This window comes from Cataglyphis hispanica, chromosome 10 (assembly GCF_021464435.1).
Source record: "Cataglyphis hispanica isolate Lineage 1 chromosome 10, ULB_Chis1_1.0, whole genome shotgun sequence".
Lineage (NCBI taxonomy): Eukaryota > Metazoa > Arthropoda > Insecta > Hymenoptera > Formicidae > Cataglyphis > Cataglyphis hispanica.
In genome coordinates, this window is record NC_065963.1 from 2475690 (window position 1) to 2493247 (window position 17558).

The 17558-nt window shown below is 37.6% G+C and overlaps 3 protein-coding genes across 5 annotated transcripts; 2 read left to right on the top strand and 1 right to left on the bottom strand.

The window, feature by feature from the left end:
• The first annotated feature begins 749 nt into the window (after window positions 1-749).
• LOC126852517 (putative uncharacterized protein DDB_G0282133) lies at window positions 750-5572 on the top strand. 2 transcript variants are annotated; one of them, XM_050597385.1, is made up of 9 exons: window positions 750-931; window positions 1044-2405; window positions 2607-2697; window positions 2826-3796; window positions 3910-4093; window positions 4193-4339; window positions 4499-4805; window positions 4936-5197; window positions 5275-5572. In XM_050597385.1, exons 2-9 carry the CDS (start codon window positions 1119-1121, stop codon window positions 5335-5337), a joined length of 3312 nt encoding a protein of 1103 aa, XP_050453342.1. In that variant the 5' UTR covers window positions 750-931; window positions 1044-1118; the 3' UTR covers window positions 5338-5572. The 2 variants fall into 2 exon arrangements, with proteins under 2 accessions (XP_050453342.1, XP_050453341.1); XM_050597384.1 differs by having other exon boundaries at window positions 750-2405.
• Window positions 5573-6915: 1343 nt separating this feature from the next.
• On the top strand, window positions 6916-13211 carry LOC126852528 (serine-rich adhesin for platelets). Of its 2 annotated transcripts, none has more exons than XM_050597422.1 (6): window positions 6916-7085; window positions 9359-10913; window positions 11118-11328; window positions 11408-11517; window positions 11602-11985; window positions 12143-13211. In XM_050597422.1, exons 2-6 carry the CDS (start codon window positions 9513-9515, stop codon window positions 12287-12289), a joined length of 2253 nt encoding a protein of 750 aa, XP_050453379.1. In that variant the 5' UTR covers window positions 6916-7085; window positions 9359-9512; the 3' UTR covers window positions 12290-13211. The 2 variants fall into 2 exon arrangements, with proteins under 2 accessions (XP_050453379.1, XP_050453380.1); XM_050597423.1 differs by lacking the exon at window positions 6916-7085 and adding an exon at window positions 7862-8151.
• A 156-nt stretch (window positions 13212-13367) lies between these two features.
• LOC126852588 (transmembrane protein 59-like) lies at window positions 13368-16849 on the bottom strand. The gene is made up of 4 exons (XM_050597543.1): window positions 16310-16849; window positions 16130-16244; window positions 15607-15884; window positions 13368-15523 (listed from the first exon to the last, which is right to left on the bottom strand). The coding sequence occupies exons 1-4, from the start codon at window positions 16451-16453 to the stop codon at window positions 15182-15184; spliced, it is 879 nt and encodes a 292-aa protein (XP_050453500.1). The 5' UTR covers window positions 16454-16849; the 3' UTR covers window positions 13368-15181.
• Between the last annotated feature and the right edge of the window lie 709 nt (window positions 16850-17558).

Sequence of the window (17558 nt, forward strand, 5' to 3'; positions counted from 1 at the left end):
GAGATTTTTAATTATTATACAGGATGTTTTGTGACAGATCAATGAAACTTTTTAAGATCTTATAGGATATTGAATTTGTAGCAAAAAGTTCCCATAGATATAAATCTGGAAATGTTTCGTTAAAAAAAATTATAGCTAATTAACTCTCCGTAAATAATTAGTTGTGGTAAAAATTTAATAAGAATATTTTTATGTTTGCACTTGTAATGTTTGCACTGCAAATGTAGTGCTTACACAAAGATCATCAAAAGGTGGTTTTTTCAAGTTCATTCACGTTGTTTTGATCTTATTTTCTTTTAATCCCTTTATTAGAATTAAATTGAAATAAATGCAATTGGTGTAATTTAGTTTGTCATTTATAACTATTATATTTAATTCGTTACTTCTTTCAAATAAATGAAGGATTTTGAAATTATTTTTAAAAATCGTCAAAAAAAACATAATTTCTCAAAGTTTATTAGCTATAACTTTTTAATGAAGCGTTTCTGGCCCTATGTTTATGAACTTGTTTGTTTCAAATCAATTTCCTATAAGATCCTAAAGTTTCATTGACTTGACCTGATACACCCTGTATATTGAATGTATCTAATTCTAACGTGATCCTATGACTTGCATGATTTGCTCATGAAATTATGCGTTATTCATTAGTTTTCAGGATGTGATGATTCCATCATACTTTTGAATCGAAAGATGCCGCCATCACTTTCGAGAGCATCACTTCCGAAATCTGTTAAAACAGCCCGATAGAGTGCGTTCCGTGCAATCGATGGTTCCGTTGCGTGGATTTTAAAAAGTCGTGTATAACCGTAAAACGTGTTTGCCCGATAAATAACGTCGTATAACTTACAAATTATACATACAATAATCACAGAGAGTATTATCCTCTACGCGGACTGTAATGTTCGAACACTGGATCACAAGATAACCTGAGGTATATACATATATATATATTAATCGAATACGCGAGTAGAACGCAAATATACAATGATACGTTTTATTCAATATTCTCCCTCCCCTCGAAATATTTGAATCGGCATACACAGAGTTTTTTTTTATCGTCCTTTGGATATTGTAAATACCGGAGGATTCTCAACCGGTCGAGGAGGACGAATCGGAGAATGTGCGATTTGATAGATTTAAACAGTCCGGACGCAAAGGGATCACTGGATCCAACGAAACTGGCATCGCCTTTGATACCGGCGCCCAAAAGTGTCGAATCGAATGGCGAGATAAACTCGTTGATGATAACAGAGAAACGAAGAGAGAGCGATGGTAACAATCCATTTGATAGGGTGTTGCATGAGACTGTCGAATATGCCACCAAGAAAGATGATCCTTTTGAAATGATGTTACAACGGGCTCTAAAGTCCAAGAGGAAAGGAAACATAGACCTGAGAGCGCGATCCGTGAACTTTGCAGATGATTTTACTCCAAAAAGTAAGAAGAGGTACTTGAAGACGAGAAACAAGACGTTGGATGGATCTTTGCTCGAAAATAAATTGGATGTATCCAATGGAGACAATAAGGTGGAAATGAGGAAAGAAACTGACAGTTTTAATATGAGAAATATTGATGTCTGTGATAATAACATGATAATTGAGCCTTTATCTTATAAAGATAACGATGAAAGTATCTCCATGCCTAAACAAAGTAATAAAATAGTTGTTAATCCAGAGTCGCTGGAGTTGTCGATTTTAAATCAGTCTGCAATGAATGATACGTTATTAGAAACAGTTCCTAAATTTCAAAAGGATGATAATATACCATTTTTCCTAGAAAAAGATACATTGTTCAAAGAATTTATTCTCCTTCCAAATAACAATCTTAAGCGTTCCTTGTCGCAAGGAACTGGAAGGTCACCAACATTATCATATTTAAATAGGAGATCGCAATCTGTAACAAATGATGAGAAGAAAATTTCACAAAATGATTATAATATTGCCCCATCTTTTCTAGATAAAGGTTTTTTTGAGAGCAGATGTAATGAGCAGTCTGTATTTTCTACTTTATCAAATGTCTCATCTATAGCAAAATTAAATTCTATTTCATCAATATCATCGTCAGTATTGTCAGTTGATACTATGAATCATGCTTTCTTGGATAGTAATTCATTAAAAGCAAGTCAAGAAAAGATAAATACATCTGATAATTCTGTGGAAATGAAGTCAAAACAGTACAACTTCTCAGATCTAGCAGAAAGACTTGAAAAATTAAAATGTGCTATGAATGGGACGATTAATATCTCAAATAAAATAGATGCTGAATCTGATTTCATAAAAGAAGAAAATAAACAAACCACAAATGACAAATTGATAGATGTTGATGTGTTTTTACCAGAAGAAAATACTAGTAAAGAACGTAATAAAAGCTCAAGTTCCGCTACTTCTTTGGAATCTGTATTTACTGTAAGATATTTATCTCACATAATTTGCATATTTAAAATTATCTTATAAAAATATTTATGTTAAAATATTAATTTATTTTATCTATAATATATTTTATAGTATATTTTAGTATAAAATTAAATATAGATGAATAATGTTATAGATAATTAATTTATTTCCAAACTATCATACATTAGTATAAGGAATAAAAATTAATTACAGGATACTAATAAAGCCAACAAGTCAATAATGGATGAGGCCAAGCTGCTTTCAAAGACTTTTGAGGAACTAGCGCTAAGAACAGATTCTGGATGTAAGTATTTTATTAAGTAATTTTACTTTTACATTATACCGTGTGCAATTTTGCAAAAATATGAATTGCAGCTAATTTAAATGCTTAATACTTTTGTCATTATATTTTCATTATTATTTTTTTTTTAGCTAGTATTGATGATGATTTAATTTCAAATAATACTCTGTGGATGTCAGAATTATTACCAGCATTTGAGGATGATCTTGTAGTAGATAATTTGATTGAATTACCTATTTCGCCAGAAAAAAGCTCAAGAGGCATTAGAAATAGTGATAAGGAGCAATCTCTTACAAATATCGATAATGTAGATGAAAATTCATTAAAGGAAATTGAGCCACAATTCACTGATTGTGTACAGCGGACAGTTGTAACATCATTATTAGCAGATCTCAGAAAATTAATTAAAGTAGAAAATAATCCACAAGTCAATAAATTACTTGATAATTTGGAGAATGTTTTAGATACTAATTGTAAAAATAATACAGAATTATTAGTAACCTGTCTCAATCTATCAAACGAGTGGCGAAGTCCTAAAAAAATATCATCTGATATTGAAAAATCTGAAGTTATAAATATAGATAAAAGCGAAGAAGAAAACGAAAAAATATCATTCAAAGAAGAGATCTGTAATGTTGAAAAGTTGCCCTCGGATATAAATTGTAAATTGGAAAATACATCAGAGGCTACAACTAATAGTAGCGATAATTTATCACTTAAGCCTTCATCTTATGAAAATAATAATGACAATCATCTGAATATTAAAAATTCACCTAAAAAAGTATATACAAATTATGCTGAAGAGAAAGATAATCAGTCAGATGAAAAACTAGCAATAGAATTACTGATGAATCTTGGAAAATTGTTGAATGGTCAAGTTGAGGATGCTACGACAATGCAGTTACTTAAATGTATAGGAAAAGCTTTAAATGTTGCATCAAATAATTATAAAATTGAAAATGAGATACAATCGGACAGTAATAAAATGCATAGTATTCAACAAATTACACCAAAAAAGACTTCAGAATATGATCGTAACGCGCACTCATTCATACATTCGACAAAAGTGGAGCATAGACGAAGCTTTGATAGAAAATCTAAAGTGAGTAAATTTTACAATTATTTTACAATAAATTTTACAAATTTTACATAAATTTCTTATAATTTTGGTTATGTTATTTATATGTCATATTTTCCATGTACCTGCTCGAGAAGATGGCTAGAAGAAGTATATCTATGATGCGTTTGCCCAAAAATACGCAAATACAAAAAGTTAATCCGAATAAAAGTTCATCCGAATTTGAAGATCGCAAGAAACGTTTTTCAAGCGATTCTGGATTAATTGGTAATTTAGCGAATAAAAAAATTGTGGTTCCAGAAGCATGTAACATGGAAAAAGGTAATTTATATAAAATATATATTGTACGCATTGTCATTAAATAATATTTTATTTAAAATGCAAACGATTAAAATTTTATTATTTGCATGAATATTTTAGCGGAGGTACAGTGTGGCACCAAAAAAAAAGAGAAATTTATTGCTATAAGCGATGTTAAAAATAAGTTTAAACAAAGGACAGATGTAGTCAATAAGAGAGGTCCTATGAAAGCAGTGCATCCTGTAGACAATATGCAGAAGAAAGCAAGTATGTTTAATTTGCTAACAATTTAAAAAAGAAAGCTTAGTCACTGAATATTTATAATTGTTATTATAAAAATAAGGGATAACACATACATCGTACCTATAAAAATCAATATAGTAATCGATTATATAACTTTAAATTTTTTAAATTTTTACAATGTAGCATTAATTGGGAAGCAAACGGCACCATCTTCTCAAACTATTACGCCGCCTAAATCCGATAAAACTACTCCTTGTCGTAAAATAGTCAGCAGTACTCCCAATTCAATGGATGATAAATATTATATGGCTAAAAAATCTGCGAGATCCCAGCCAGTAGCTTCGTCGACACCAGACGATCAAAACAGCAAAGCTTCGAAAGCGAAGTTGATGTCTGCTAATAAAAAACATAATCTTTCTTGTGATATTTCGCCGGTCACTCCATATATAAACACGAGCGGCAGTGGTGAACGGAAAGATAGTCCCAAGAAGTAAGCACTAACACACTTTTAATACAATGCAAATTATATTTTACAAGCTAGAATTTATTAAAATCAGAAAAAAGAACAAGAAACTATACATTATACATTAATTTGACAATAACACTTTTTTATATTTTAGGCCATCCAAACTGCCAACTCCAAAAAAGTGTACAACACCTAAAGCGGAGGTGCTTGTTATCCCGAAATTTTCAACGCCACCAAAACACAATTTTTCGTTAAACCATGTAAACCATCAGCGATCTCCGCAACGTTTAAATAGGAGTTTAATAATGGATCGTCAGCGATACTCTCCTGTCCGTCAGAAAAAGAGTGCCGAAAAAGTGCAACAAAGTCCATTGAAAGAAAATAGAATCACTGCAAAAGTGAAGCCGCTTAATTTGGTACGTGTATTTTTGCTGATACAAATATACAAAAAATCACCTTATCCAACTAACTTATTTTGCAATTATACATACAGATCTCTAAACTTAAACAGCACGGTACCGGTGATTCCATCGACAAGGAAAATCATTACGCTTAGATAGTGATGTAACGTGAGAATTGGAACGATTGTACTACCGTGATATTAATCCTTAGAGATTCCTTCGATAAAAATCATGGAAAGAAAGACGCAGTCTTCTTTTTTTCATATATATTTTCGAAATATTTGTATGTTTGTTTATAATAAAATACATGCGAGATTATGTACGAAAATAACAATCAATCATATTTATGAATCTTGAAATAAGCTTATTAGAATATAATAAACATTTTTGTCCGAGTTTATTGAATAATCGAGCCTAATAATAGTAACGCGAATTCGTGTTAATTTTTTTCGCATCTAACGCTGCGAGAAATATCTTGAAAATTGACTTTAAAATCTTGCCGCCTCTTTTTTTCTTTTTAGTTACATATTTATGTAACGTCCATTAGGAAAATCCACGTGGTACGTTCTAAATGGAAAAAGAGAAAGAATAATGGAATATACACAAAAATGAAAACATTTCGTCATGCGTACAAAAAATTGTCGGAGATTCGTCTGTGACTAATGAAAATAAAAAAAAAAGTTCTCAGATCATGGGATATTCCCGAGCATGCGCCGATCCATCATATTTTGTACGCACGCGTACACTCGCACAGCAGACTACGCGACAAATTGTTTGACCGGAAACGGAAGATAGCAGTGCCGTGATTCTCTGCAGTGATAAGGATTGAACAAAATTGAACCGCAAGATCTGCCATGCCTCATGCACATTTCTTACAAATTTTCTTTAACAAAATTTGGGAAAATATTGTAAATTTAGAGAATTTTTTAAAATTTCATATATATAATATAGGGAATTTTTTTTAATTTTATATAATATGTATACAAGGTGTCCCATAATAACCAACTCTTGTGTGCAGGCAGAGCAAGTGAAACCAAAGAGAAAAGTCCTTTACTATTTTTTTCTATAACGCTTAATAAAGGAGTTATTATGGAGTAAAGTTTCAGCCAATCATCGCCGATCTTTAGTCAAGCGCACATCGATGAGCCGCGCGCCTGGTAGTGCGCGAGAGCGTTCGGCTCTTATAGTGACGCACCACTACCAGGCGCACGGCTTACTGACGTGCATCCGGTTAAAAGTCGGCGCTGATTGGCCAGACTTTATTCAATAATAATTCCTTTATTAAGCGTTATAGAAAAAAATGGTAAAGGACTTTTCTCCTCGGTTTCACTTGCTTTACCTGCACACGAGAGGTGATACGATTATTATCAGGGACATCCTGTATATAAAATTTTGAGAATATTTTCAAATTTTATAAATATAAATTTACAATATTAATTTACAGTATTTTCTCAATATAAAGAAATTAATTTTTCCAAATTTTTTTCAAGAAAGTTTTAAAAAATATATATATATGTACAAAAATAACAGGTTTTCAATCGCTATTTTCTTCAAGAAACTCCTTTATAAAAATCTAATTTGAAACATATTACACCTCATCGAGACTATGTAAAATCGGCAGTTTGGGCCGAAGAGGTGTGGGGGGAGTCAGCATGAAAGCGTCGGGCACCCACGTGACTCATGGCCGGCCCTGTTGCCGATACAAAAAGTGCGCGTTGCGTGTGCCATCTTGGCGCGGACTCTCCATATCGCATTGAGACGCGGCCGGTGTTGGATCCGTTTGTTTTTAATCCGAAAACTCGTACAGCTAACAACGCGCGCGCGTCGTAACGCAATCAAACGAATCTCCAGTGATCTACCAACGTCTATCAACGAGACGAGGGCATCTGTATATCTTCCACAGGTATATATTTTCATCATTTCGATTAGCCGCAGTTTCTTTACGATTAGATTGCTGCGCCGTTTCTCGCCGACGAGCAGAAGCATCGTCACCGAGAGTTAGTCGGCGTTCCAGAAGCCATTCTAGAGAGACGAAAAAAACTGCGCGTTTCATCTTCTCGTCAAACACCTCCTAGATCCCGATTTTACACGTGTATCGCGTGTAAAAGGGAGCGACACGCGTGTAAAAGGCGAACGACAAGGACGACAGCATCAATAAGTTCGACAATCCGATGCTTTGCGTCAGCCAAAGATAGAGAGCGCGATTTCAATTGTTACAAATCGCCTCGTTCCTTCTTATTGTCCGATATCTTTTCGGACACGGACAAACGGACGAGCGAGTGCTATCCAGGAAGGACATCGCCATCTCGCGATCAACATTCATCCGCTTATCACGAATTAATCAATGAATCGCGCGAGCGAATGTTGCGCTCGACGATACTTCGCCAGCATCGATATCGACGATGTCGATCCTATGACAGCGGACGCGGCGCACGCGAAAGCAGCGCGAGCAGCTGATGAGAGTATCGCGCCGCGGGTACACACACACACACACACACACACACAACGACGCTACGGCGACGCGGCGCGCGCACACCCACACAGACGCGGGACGCGTGCGCGCGCAGCCACTGGCGGAGCGCACTGACGTTGGTGACGCGCCGCGGCCGCGCGGCGCGCGCGAGCGTCTGAGCGCCCGCTGCCGACCGACGCATTCACGTTGGTATTCGCACAGTCGCCGCGGCCGTGCGAGGTTCGTTTGAGGTTAGGCTCGTCCTTTCTCCCCTTTCGCCCCGCGCGCGCGCGCGTGTCTCTTCGAACGTCTTTTTTTTTTCCCTTCCCCCGGGGATATCTTCCGCGCGATCCGGAATCCGAATTCCGTCGACTTCCAATCGACGAGCTATACAACGTCGTCCGTAAAACTCGCGACGCGTCACGTGGCCCCCATCGCTCGCCTCGTCCGCGTTCCACTTGGCGCGGACCGAGGGAGGAGGACGTGTGCGCACTTATTACGCGCTTTCGGCACGTAGGTAAGTATGGGAAAAAGCGCGTTTCCTCCGCTCGGGGGGAAGAAATAATAAAAATCTCGCGTTCCGTCCGGAAACGTGGAGTACCGTCAAAAATGAATACGTGCGAATCGGCGCGACGTTACCTGACGCGTGTTATAATAACCGGCGGACGTGCCCCGTGGCCATTGTTTACGAGCGCGAAGAAAGATTGACGACCGGTCATCGGTCACCGGACCGGACCGGGCCGGGAAGGTACACGCGCGCGAGAGATTATAGCGGCCGGTCTCTCCTTTTTACTAATACACCGGCGGAGCGCGGTTTAACTCGCGGATAATCGTGACTCTCGTGACTCTTTCCCCCGAGCCGGACGAGGGTGTGAAACGCGCATCGTAGTTCGATCCGCGACGCGAGATTGTCATCACGCGCGCGCGTGTCTTGTATATACTCGCGGCACCTCATACGCTCCTCTTCTCATCGCATGAGGAGTGCGAGCGGATTCGGAGCGCATAGTCGAAATTCGCGGAAGGGATTTAAAAACTTTTCTCGGAAGTCTTAACGTCAAAAACGATCGTCGTCATCGTCGTCGTCGTCGTCGTCGTCGTCCCGAACGACGTACGGTATTAACGCGCGTCTAATTAAAGGGGTCGCTCCGACGAGATATTTGGCGCGGGGATGACGCCATAATTCCCGCGATCGACCTCTCGATCATTCGCCATCGGATACGTTTTCCCTTCTTCCCGGACGCCGCGCGTCGTGTCATGCGTGCGTCGCAAAACGAGGATCGGATTTATCGCGCGCGCGATATACGTATAGATAGGTGTACGTACGTGCATACGCGCGCGCCAAAGAACGAGTTCGATAGAGCGCGCCCGTCGTCGGAGAGAGAGAGAGAGAGAGAGAGAGAGAGCGACAGAGATAGACGGACAGAGAGGGAACAGATGATTCGCGCGATTCTCGCGACGACACGGGAGGAGGAAGAGTATTAAGTTCACGGCGAGCCGTTCTCTCGGCGAACATTTTCCCGGGACGATATATTGAAAATAATATTCGTGCGACGCGACCAATTTAAATTTGGTATCGGCATCTGGTGTGTGCGAACTGACCGGCACGCACAAACATTCACGCGAGAGCGCGCGCGTTGACGGGAGAGAGAATCGTCCGGCGCGTGAATCGTCATCGGAACGTGTCGTTCGGAAAAAGGTATAAAAAGTGCGCTTTATTTTTCAAGGGTCGAGAGAGATAAAGAGAGCCTAGTGGATCATCGACATCATCATCAACATCAACATCGTCGTCGTTATCATCATCCATCTCCGGCGACCGGCTGAATCTTGGCAGAAGAGAGAGAGATAGAGAGAGTGTCGCGCCCCTGCATATCGATACAGATGACAAAGATGCAACAGCAGCCGGTGCAGGCAACAGCGGCGGAGATCATGCACGAGGAGAGAATATTGGAGGCGATCGATCAGCTGCGTCGACGTAAAGCCCGCCCCGATGCCGATCGCATCTGCAATTATCTCCTGCGTAATTTCTCGGTGGACGCGCGCGACACGATCGCCGATCTCCATCGGCTGATCGAGGTCGAGAAGGTGATCCAGGTCGATTACAAGGGCAACACGAGCTATCGCAATGCAAAGAAGTGGTCGCGCCTGCAGCTGTTTAAGAATCGCCCGGAGGGCTTCCTCAAGGAGAAGCTCAACTCGAGTATGGTGTCGAGCGCGGTGGCCGAGCTCGTCGTCGAGGAGCCAGATTATCTCGATCAGGGCGTACCGGCCGGTCGTCTGATAGAGCAGCTGCTCGACGGTGTATCGAGCCCGACGTCGCGCCGCGTCGTCGAGGAGTTCCTCGGCCGGGAGGTGGCCAGCGGTAATCTCGCCCGGCTGTCAAATGGCAATTACTCGCTGGTCGCGACATCCGACATGACGGACGCCGCGACGCCGTCGCGACGCAGCGGAGGGGACTTGCAGCCGTCCTCCTCCTCCTCCTCCTCCTCTTCGTCCTCCTCCTCCTCCTCCGTTACCTGCGCCCTGGAGAACGGCAACGCGACGACGCAACGACGCGTCGGTAAGGCAACGACGCAGAGTAACGGCACCGTCAGCAATGTCACCGTTAGCAGCACCAACGCCAACAGCAATGGTTTAACGACGACATCAACGATAACAACAACAGCGACGACGACGACGACGACATCGTCCGCGGCAGCGGAACTTTACGAATTTAACGAGACGGATAACCTCAGCGACACCACGTCGGGGTCGTCGCGATCGTCCTCGCGACAGGCCAGTCACAGCCCGAAACTGGATCAACAGGATTGCATCAAGAAGGAAGAAGGATATGATATCGTGGATAATAAGAACGATGCCGAGCATGGCGGTACCGCGTCGTCGCCGCCGTCTGTCGAGCTGTCATGTAACGGCGATGACAGTAAACAGCTGGGCGGCTCGCCGGAGGTAGCGGCGGTGTCGTCGACGACGTTCGTGGAGAACGACGTCGTGAAGGAGGAGCCGAGGGGCAACAACGACATTCAAAAAGCGGCGCCTAACCTGAAAAGAGCCGCCAAGGCTGAGCGCAAGCAGCGTCTCTTCGCGAGGACGGATGATCGGATAGATATCGAGATCAAGTTCGAGGATTATCAGGCGGGTAAGGAGGAGTCGGAGAAGCGAGACGAGACAGGCAGGCGTTCGAGCGAGGATCGCGAGGACGAGGACGCCGGCAGGAGTTCGTCCACGAACACCTCCCCGACTCCGTCCAATGTGACCGGTGGATTTCGTAGCGCGAGGAGAAAGGTAGGGAAAGTGTCCCATGTGATTTCTAGTAGTTATAGAGAAGCATTTTTGACATGTGATAAATTTATTCCGCCTTTCAGTACTTGTTTATCAATTTGATACATTATACGCATGCACATAAAGTGTTTATAAAGTCAAAGAAATAAATCGTACAGATGGACAGCGTGTCAAATCAATCGTCTTACATTTGCCTTTGCATTTTAGAGAGCCAGAAAAGTATTTGATCCTTCTGACAACAATCTGGTGAAGCGCAAACGTGGTAGACAGCCAGGAAGTCATAACAAAAATTCCATATTGCAAGATTCTCAGGATTCTACCAAGACGAATGTCAAAGATGGACCGTGCAGGCAGTGTAGTCTTTGTGCGAAGGAAAAACAGGAAGCTCTCGTAGCTTGTAGGGACTGCACAGTACGAGGTAAGGCTTTTGAATAAAGATTAATTTGTCTCAATTTTTATTTTTATATCAATACTTATGTATTATATTATACTTGCAGCACATCCGAGTTGCATTTACAGTCCGGAGGAGATGCTTCAAAAGGTCAATAGTAATTGGCAATGCGAGCGCTGTAAAACTTGTACCGTGTGTTGTGAGACGTCTGATGCTGTAAGTTTTCAGTAGATAGTCTCCTATTTCATTCAGTATTTTATACAATCAATTTTTATTTTATTATTTTTTTTTTTACTTTAGGGGCCTCTAGTGACTTGTTTTAGCTGCGACGATGCCTATCACTATTTTTGTCATTCGTCACGCGTCACAATATCAAAATCGAGTTCCAAATGGTACTGCAATGAATGCGCGCAAAAGCAACAGTGCAAAGTGAACGACAGCCAAAACACTAATTTGATAAATGGAACGAGTAGGCCGGATAGCCCGTCCAATGCGCCAATCTTGCCACCGGTTCTGAGCCCGCAGGTCTCTCCTACCAGAGGTTCCTGTGAACAAATGGAAGAAGATGGCCCCAAAGGACCCATCGATCCAAATATTCCTGACGCGAGGTGTTGGACCTCCGATCAAGTGTACCAATATTTCGCTAGATTGTTTCCCAAAGAAGCTGAAGTCTTTCGGCAGCAGGTAAGTTTATCAAGTGAACGTAACAATATTATTCATATAATCAGCTCAATGCTCGCTCGCATTTGTTGATATTTATCACATGTATGTATGTATATATATATATTATATTATATTATATTATATATATATATATATATCATATGCGTTTGTATTTTAGGAGATAGACGGCCATGCGCTTTTAATGATGAGTCGAAAAGATGTACTATGTGGACTGAATTTACTATTGGGACCCGCCTTGAAGATTTATCGACACGTGTTGAAACTTCAATTTCGCAGAGACGATCCGGAACTTTATTGGCAATAATACAAACAGTCTTGTATCAACTCGATCTTTATTATGTTGTATGCGATCTATAATTTAAAAGATTTAATCTGTACTTTATACAATTAAATCTGATAGATTAGGATTGCGATAATTCTCTAGTTTCTAGGCGCAATCTACATTGTATATATGAATTATATGTGTGATACATTGCTAAAGATCTCTCTTGCGAATATTGAGGACATCCCATGCCATATTCGCGCTTCTAAAAATGCAGCTGAAGCGGGCTTTGTTTATTGTTGAGTTCCGCATGATATTGAAAAGATATGCCGATATACATGCTAAAGTACATAGAGACGATCACGAATTCTACTGGCAATAACATAGACGATGTTTAGCATGAAATCGATCTTCGCGGCATTGTATATGTGATTTATATTGTACAAATTAAGCCTTCTTACAGATTAAGATCGCGACATAATTCTAGAGACGGTTCACATTTGTACATATGAGATATATCGCTAAAGATCTCACGCGAATGATCTGTCATAAGCCAAGTATCGATTTGTAAATGTATGTACACGCGCGATTATATATACTTAATGTACATACATTCCGCCTTTTTCAAGCGGTGTTTTATAAAAAAGGAACAGATATTTTCTATCCCCGAACTGTTACTTGTTAATGTTAAATTTACGTCTATATTGAGAATTCTAGATGCTGTTTGTTCGGATGAAAACAGTTGGACATGTAAAACGAAAAAAGAGAGAAATTGCTGACTGATTTTACACGATTTTGTGTCACATAACAAACTTATATTTTATTTCCAGGTTTTACATATATGAGAATAACACATACTTATTTGTAGAATATGTAGCATAAGATACTCTACTCTCAAGGAACATGATACTTTGGTTTTACATGTACTTTTCTATTATGCAATAAATATTTTGATATTTATAAATATATCGTAATATATTATAACACATTCAGGATTTCTATAACATCTAATCATAGACTTTTTGAAACACACACACGGATACATATAGGAATACTTTAGCTCTCAACAAATCGTATCAGAGGGAAAAAACACGTAAAATCTTACTTTCTACACTAGGTATATGAGTAACGATAAGATTTAATTCAAGAATATATAAAAGTCTTGCGAACAGGAACTTGAATTATTTACTTTTTGTACAATACATATACGTTATATATTTCTAGATCACATATAAAATTTTTACAAGATTTGAAACTTTCAAGACTGCATCACAACACTACAAAGCTAAACTGTTGCATAAATACTTTAACATATTATCCTTACACATGTCTCTCGCGATCGTCCTATCTAAAGAAAGATAAAAACTGCTTATTATTTATTGCTATTTCTCTTGCGCTTCATAAAACTGAACAATATAACTAGAATTGCAACAGAACATATGTAAAGAGTTTTATAACAAATATTGCAAATAATATATAATGCCCTATCAATAATGTAATATTTTACTGTTCCGTGTATCTCTGATGATGAAGATTAATAAGAAATTTAAATCAAATATTAAAATTGCGCGAATATATTATAGATATATACAATATATTGCCTTACATATCCTATAAACAAGTTCTAACTAACACATGTGATAGGACGTTTTATAAAAACTCTGAAAAGATTCGCGCAAAATGCGTGTATATATAAAATATATATATGTGTGTATGTATATATATATATATATATATATATATATATATATATATATATATATATATATATATATATATATATACATATACATATATCCAATGTACTTGTATAATTATTATATATATTGTAATCTGCAAAGATAGCTATCATAATTCTCATGTATATTTTGCATAAGTACAACATGTAATATTGTTGATGCTCTATGTGTGATACATTTCAAACGACAAAGTAACATGTCGTGTAAAAAAAAATGAAAACAATTTTAATCTATCCAGCAGAAATTGAAGTCTTTATATAGGAAATTTCGATCTTTTCCTCTCATGGCAAAAAAGACTGACATGAATATTTATATATATACATATATATATATATATATATATATATATATATATATATAATATGTTTATATACCTTCCATAATATATAGACAGATTTTTTGTGTGTGGAAAAATTTAACTAGTATCATGATGTGTATAAAATCCTTTAACTATTTCCATAATTTTGTGTATTGTACTATCATCATTTCGATTCTTGGGTGATGATTTGTCGCAAAACAATAAGAGCGACGAAATCAAATGGTGTTTTGATTATGTACCTATATTGTCATTGAAAAAGTTTTAAGTCTATTTCTTTTGCGAATTTGAACTTGTTCGTTGTATAATATATTTGTGTGTTTAAATATATATATAAATATAAATTATAGCATTCAAAAATGATGAAAAGGTTTTATTTTTGATGTTAAAAGTGTCTTGCTCGATATATATACACATCTCGAAATTTAATAGATAAGAAAGAGAATTTGTAATATAATTATTAACATAAATTTTTCGAAAAGTTCAGAAATTTTATATTACTGAATAAGCTTCTTTTTTCTACATTTTTTCTCATTTCATATCTGTTATTTCATTTTATATATATATATATATTGATAAATATATATATATATATATATATATATTAATTTTATATATAATAAATGCGTCAATTTTATATATATAAAAGAAATTACCAAATAAATAATTCGATTTCTCTGTAGTATTACTGTGAGATGCAATTTAAATTTTCAATATGCAATTGCTCATAAACTTAAAATATTCACAGTAATTGATATTTGCATTACTGCATTGTTATATTCTAAAACTTTCCAAACGTGATACAATCGCGTCTCGTGTAAAATCCATATCGAAATGTTGTGATTTAAATAACAAAGCTAGTTTTTCGAAAGCTAATTTTTAAAACTCACAGTGACTGGACGAATGTTCGTATTTAGGTGGTGGATCTTTGTACAATGGCGCTTCATCTGGCATGTAAAATGCAACTTTGGGCGAACTAGACATATCAATTAGCACATCTTTGCGAGACGTTGTTGGGACATCGCCTGTCGATAGACAAAGCCACAGCATGGACACCATTATGAATACTGCTATGGCAGAGGCAAAAAGCCAATAAGGTACTCCAATGTCCCAGTAAGGTATTCTTATCTGCTTTAATGCGCAATGAAACCAGTCAGACCCAGGCATAGATGTTTGCTCGGTTTCACCGGAATAATCAGAGGACAAAGCATAATCCACAGTCTGTGATTTCACAAATTATAAAATGTATGTGTTTGGCATTTATATCAAAGTGTATAGTATTAAGTAAATAAAATGTTACTTACACCAGCATCCATTGGTACAGTTTTAACATAGGTTTGCGGCAATTTGAAACCATCGGTATCCCACCATCCAGGAAGAAGCTCCTTGCGTAATCCAGGATCGGTTAAGATATCATTCTCCGGCATGTCGGGTGACATTAATAAAACATTGGAGTCTTCTTCGACGCATATAGCGATAGAAAACAGAGACAACAAGTCTGTAACTCGTTGCTTGGCCATCAAATCACAACCAGTACCACAAGCATAACGATCTTGCGCATTTGTGTAAGCTTCAGTGCATGCTGTACAGACAATGCAAAAGCAATTTTATATTATGAAATATTTGAATAACAGTCTCCCTCTTTACAATAAGTTGCATATGTAGTCAAAAATAATTTTAAATAAAAAGTATACACAAATTCTTTTTAATTATATATACACATAGATATAATGTATAACTTAAAATTTTCTTTAAAAGTTTCTACATTTTACTAAATATTTCTTTTATGCAAAATAAAAGATAAAACAATCAAACAGATTCACGTACAAGCCTCGCAAGCATCCCTGGTGCCATTTAAACTATTTGGTTCCCATCCAGAACGCAAATCGACCAGATTAAAGAATCTGCAACCTCGTTGACAGCAGGATCTTACATCAATGTTCTAAAAATATATATAACAGATAAATAAGTAAGACAAAGAAAAATCAACAAGAGTAACTAACTTACGTTTGTGAAACTGTTTGTGAAAGTAGATGTCTTTTTGCACAAACTAATGCACGGATCCTCGCGACTGTAAATTGTATCCCCGCGAGTCAATTTTGCAATCGACAACACCAGCAACGCAGCAATTTCCAGGCCTGCTCTCTTCATCTTTACAACAGCTGTGATTGAGTAGTTTCCAGAATTTAGCTTCTTTCCTTTTTGACGTTTCGCCTCTCGATGAGGCGAATGATAAGAGACTCCCAATAAACACGATACTAAGCTTCACTCATCGATCCCCCCCGTCACGCTTTCTTTCCATTTGATATCGATAATCTCCAGAGGTTTATCTTTATCATCGACGACGTGATTGCTTCGATATACCGAGAATATTATCAAAAAATGATTCGTCAGATTTGCGGAGGCGACTCTGATCAACCTTGATTGCAGAAATTGACGGTTGACAGGCGAATAATCGAGCGAATATCGATTTGATTACAGTGGTAGCGCACGCTACTACTGGTTCACGTGCGCGAATGTCAAAGTGAGCAGACCAATGGGATGCTGGATCGCGAAATGAAATTTGAATGAACGAGCTTTGATTAATAAAAACATTGCAAAATAAAATCCACCGATACGCAGAGATATTGTGTAAATTTATTATGTAAGAAACATTATTATTTTTTTATATGACACATTCTTGCTGTTAAGAATATTCAGAAAAAAATTAATGTTTGAAAAAAAAGTTTAGATGAACAAAATAGGAAGATGTAAACATTGAGAGGATGTAAATATCCAGAGAATGTAGACATCCAGATGATATAAACTTTCAGAGCATGTAAACTTTCGGAGGTTGTAAACATTCAAAAGATGTAAACATTTACATATGATGTAAACATCCATGTGATGTAAACATCCACGTGATGTCAGCAAATTCTTTCAGAATGTTCTCGGATGTCTGAATGTCTTTAAAAAAGATTAAGCGAGCAATAGAGGATGTAAACATCCACAGGATGTTCTCTGAATATTCTCTGGATGTCTTCGAGTGTCTTTTGGTAAATTCTGTTTGAGTATCGATCTTTATATGTACAACATATTCTTTTGTAATAATAATGAACAAGATGCCGTGCGTTAGCGGTTAGCCTTGAATAAATATAATCGATTGCAGTGAAAGATAAATGAACGAATAAAAATATCAATAATTCAAAAAAGCGATATCTCAAATCGCACAATGTGCGATATATCGAACACTGTTGAACACACAGTGCTTGTGCTA

Coding starts and splice junctions, on each gene's coding strand:
- LOC126852528 (XM_050597422.1), top strand. CDS start 9,513: ATGACAAAGATGCAACAGCAGCCGGTGCAGGCAACAGCGGCGGAGATC. Junction 10,914..11,117: donor TTCGTAGCGCGAGGAGAAAG/GTAGGGAAAGTG, acceptor TTTGCATTTTAG/AGAGCCAGAAAAGTATTTGA. Junction 11,986..12,142: donor CTGAAGTCTTTCGGCAGCAG/GTAAGTTTATCA, acceptor TTTGTATTTTAG/GAGATAGACGGCCATGCGCT.
- LOC126852588 (XM_050597543.1), bottom strand. CDS start 16,453: ATGAAGAGAGCAGGCCTGGAAATTGCTGCGTTGCTGGTGTTGTCGATT. Junction 16,245..16,309: donor TCACAAACAGTTTCACAAAC/GTAAGTTAGTTA, acceptor ATATATTTTTAG/AACATTGATGTAAGATCCTG. Junction 15,524..15,606: donor CTGTACCAATGGATGCTGGT/GTAAGTAACATT, acceptor GTGAAATCACAG/ACTGTGGATTATGCTTTGTC.
- LOC126852517 (XM_050597384.1), top strand. CDS start 1,119: ATGTGCGATTTGATAGATTTAAACAGTCCGGACGCAAAGGGATCACTG. Junction 2,698..2,825: donor GCTAAGAACAGATTCTGGAT/GTAAGTATTTTA, acceptor TTTTTTTTTTAG/CTAGTATTGATGATGATTTA. Junction 5,198..5,274: donor AAGTGAAGCCGCTTAATTTG/GTACGTGTATTT, acceptor TTATACATACAG/ATCTCTAAACTTAAACAGCA.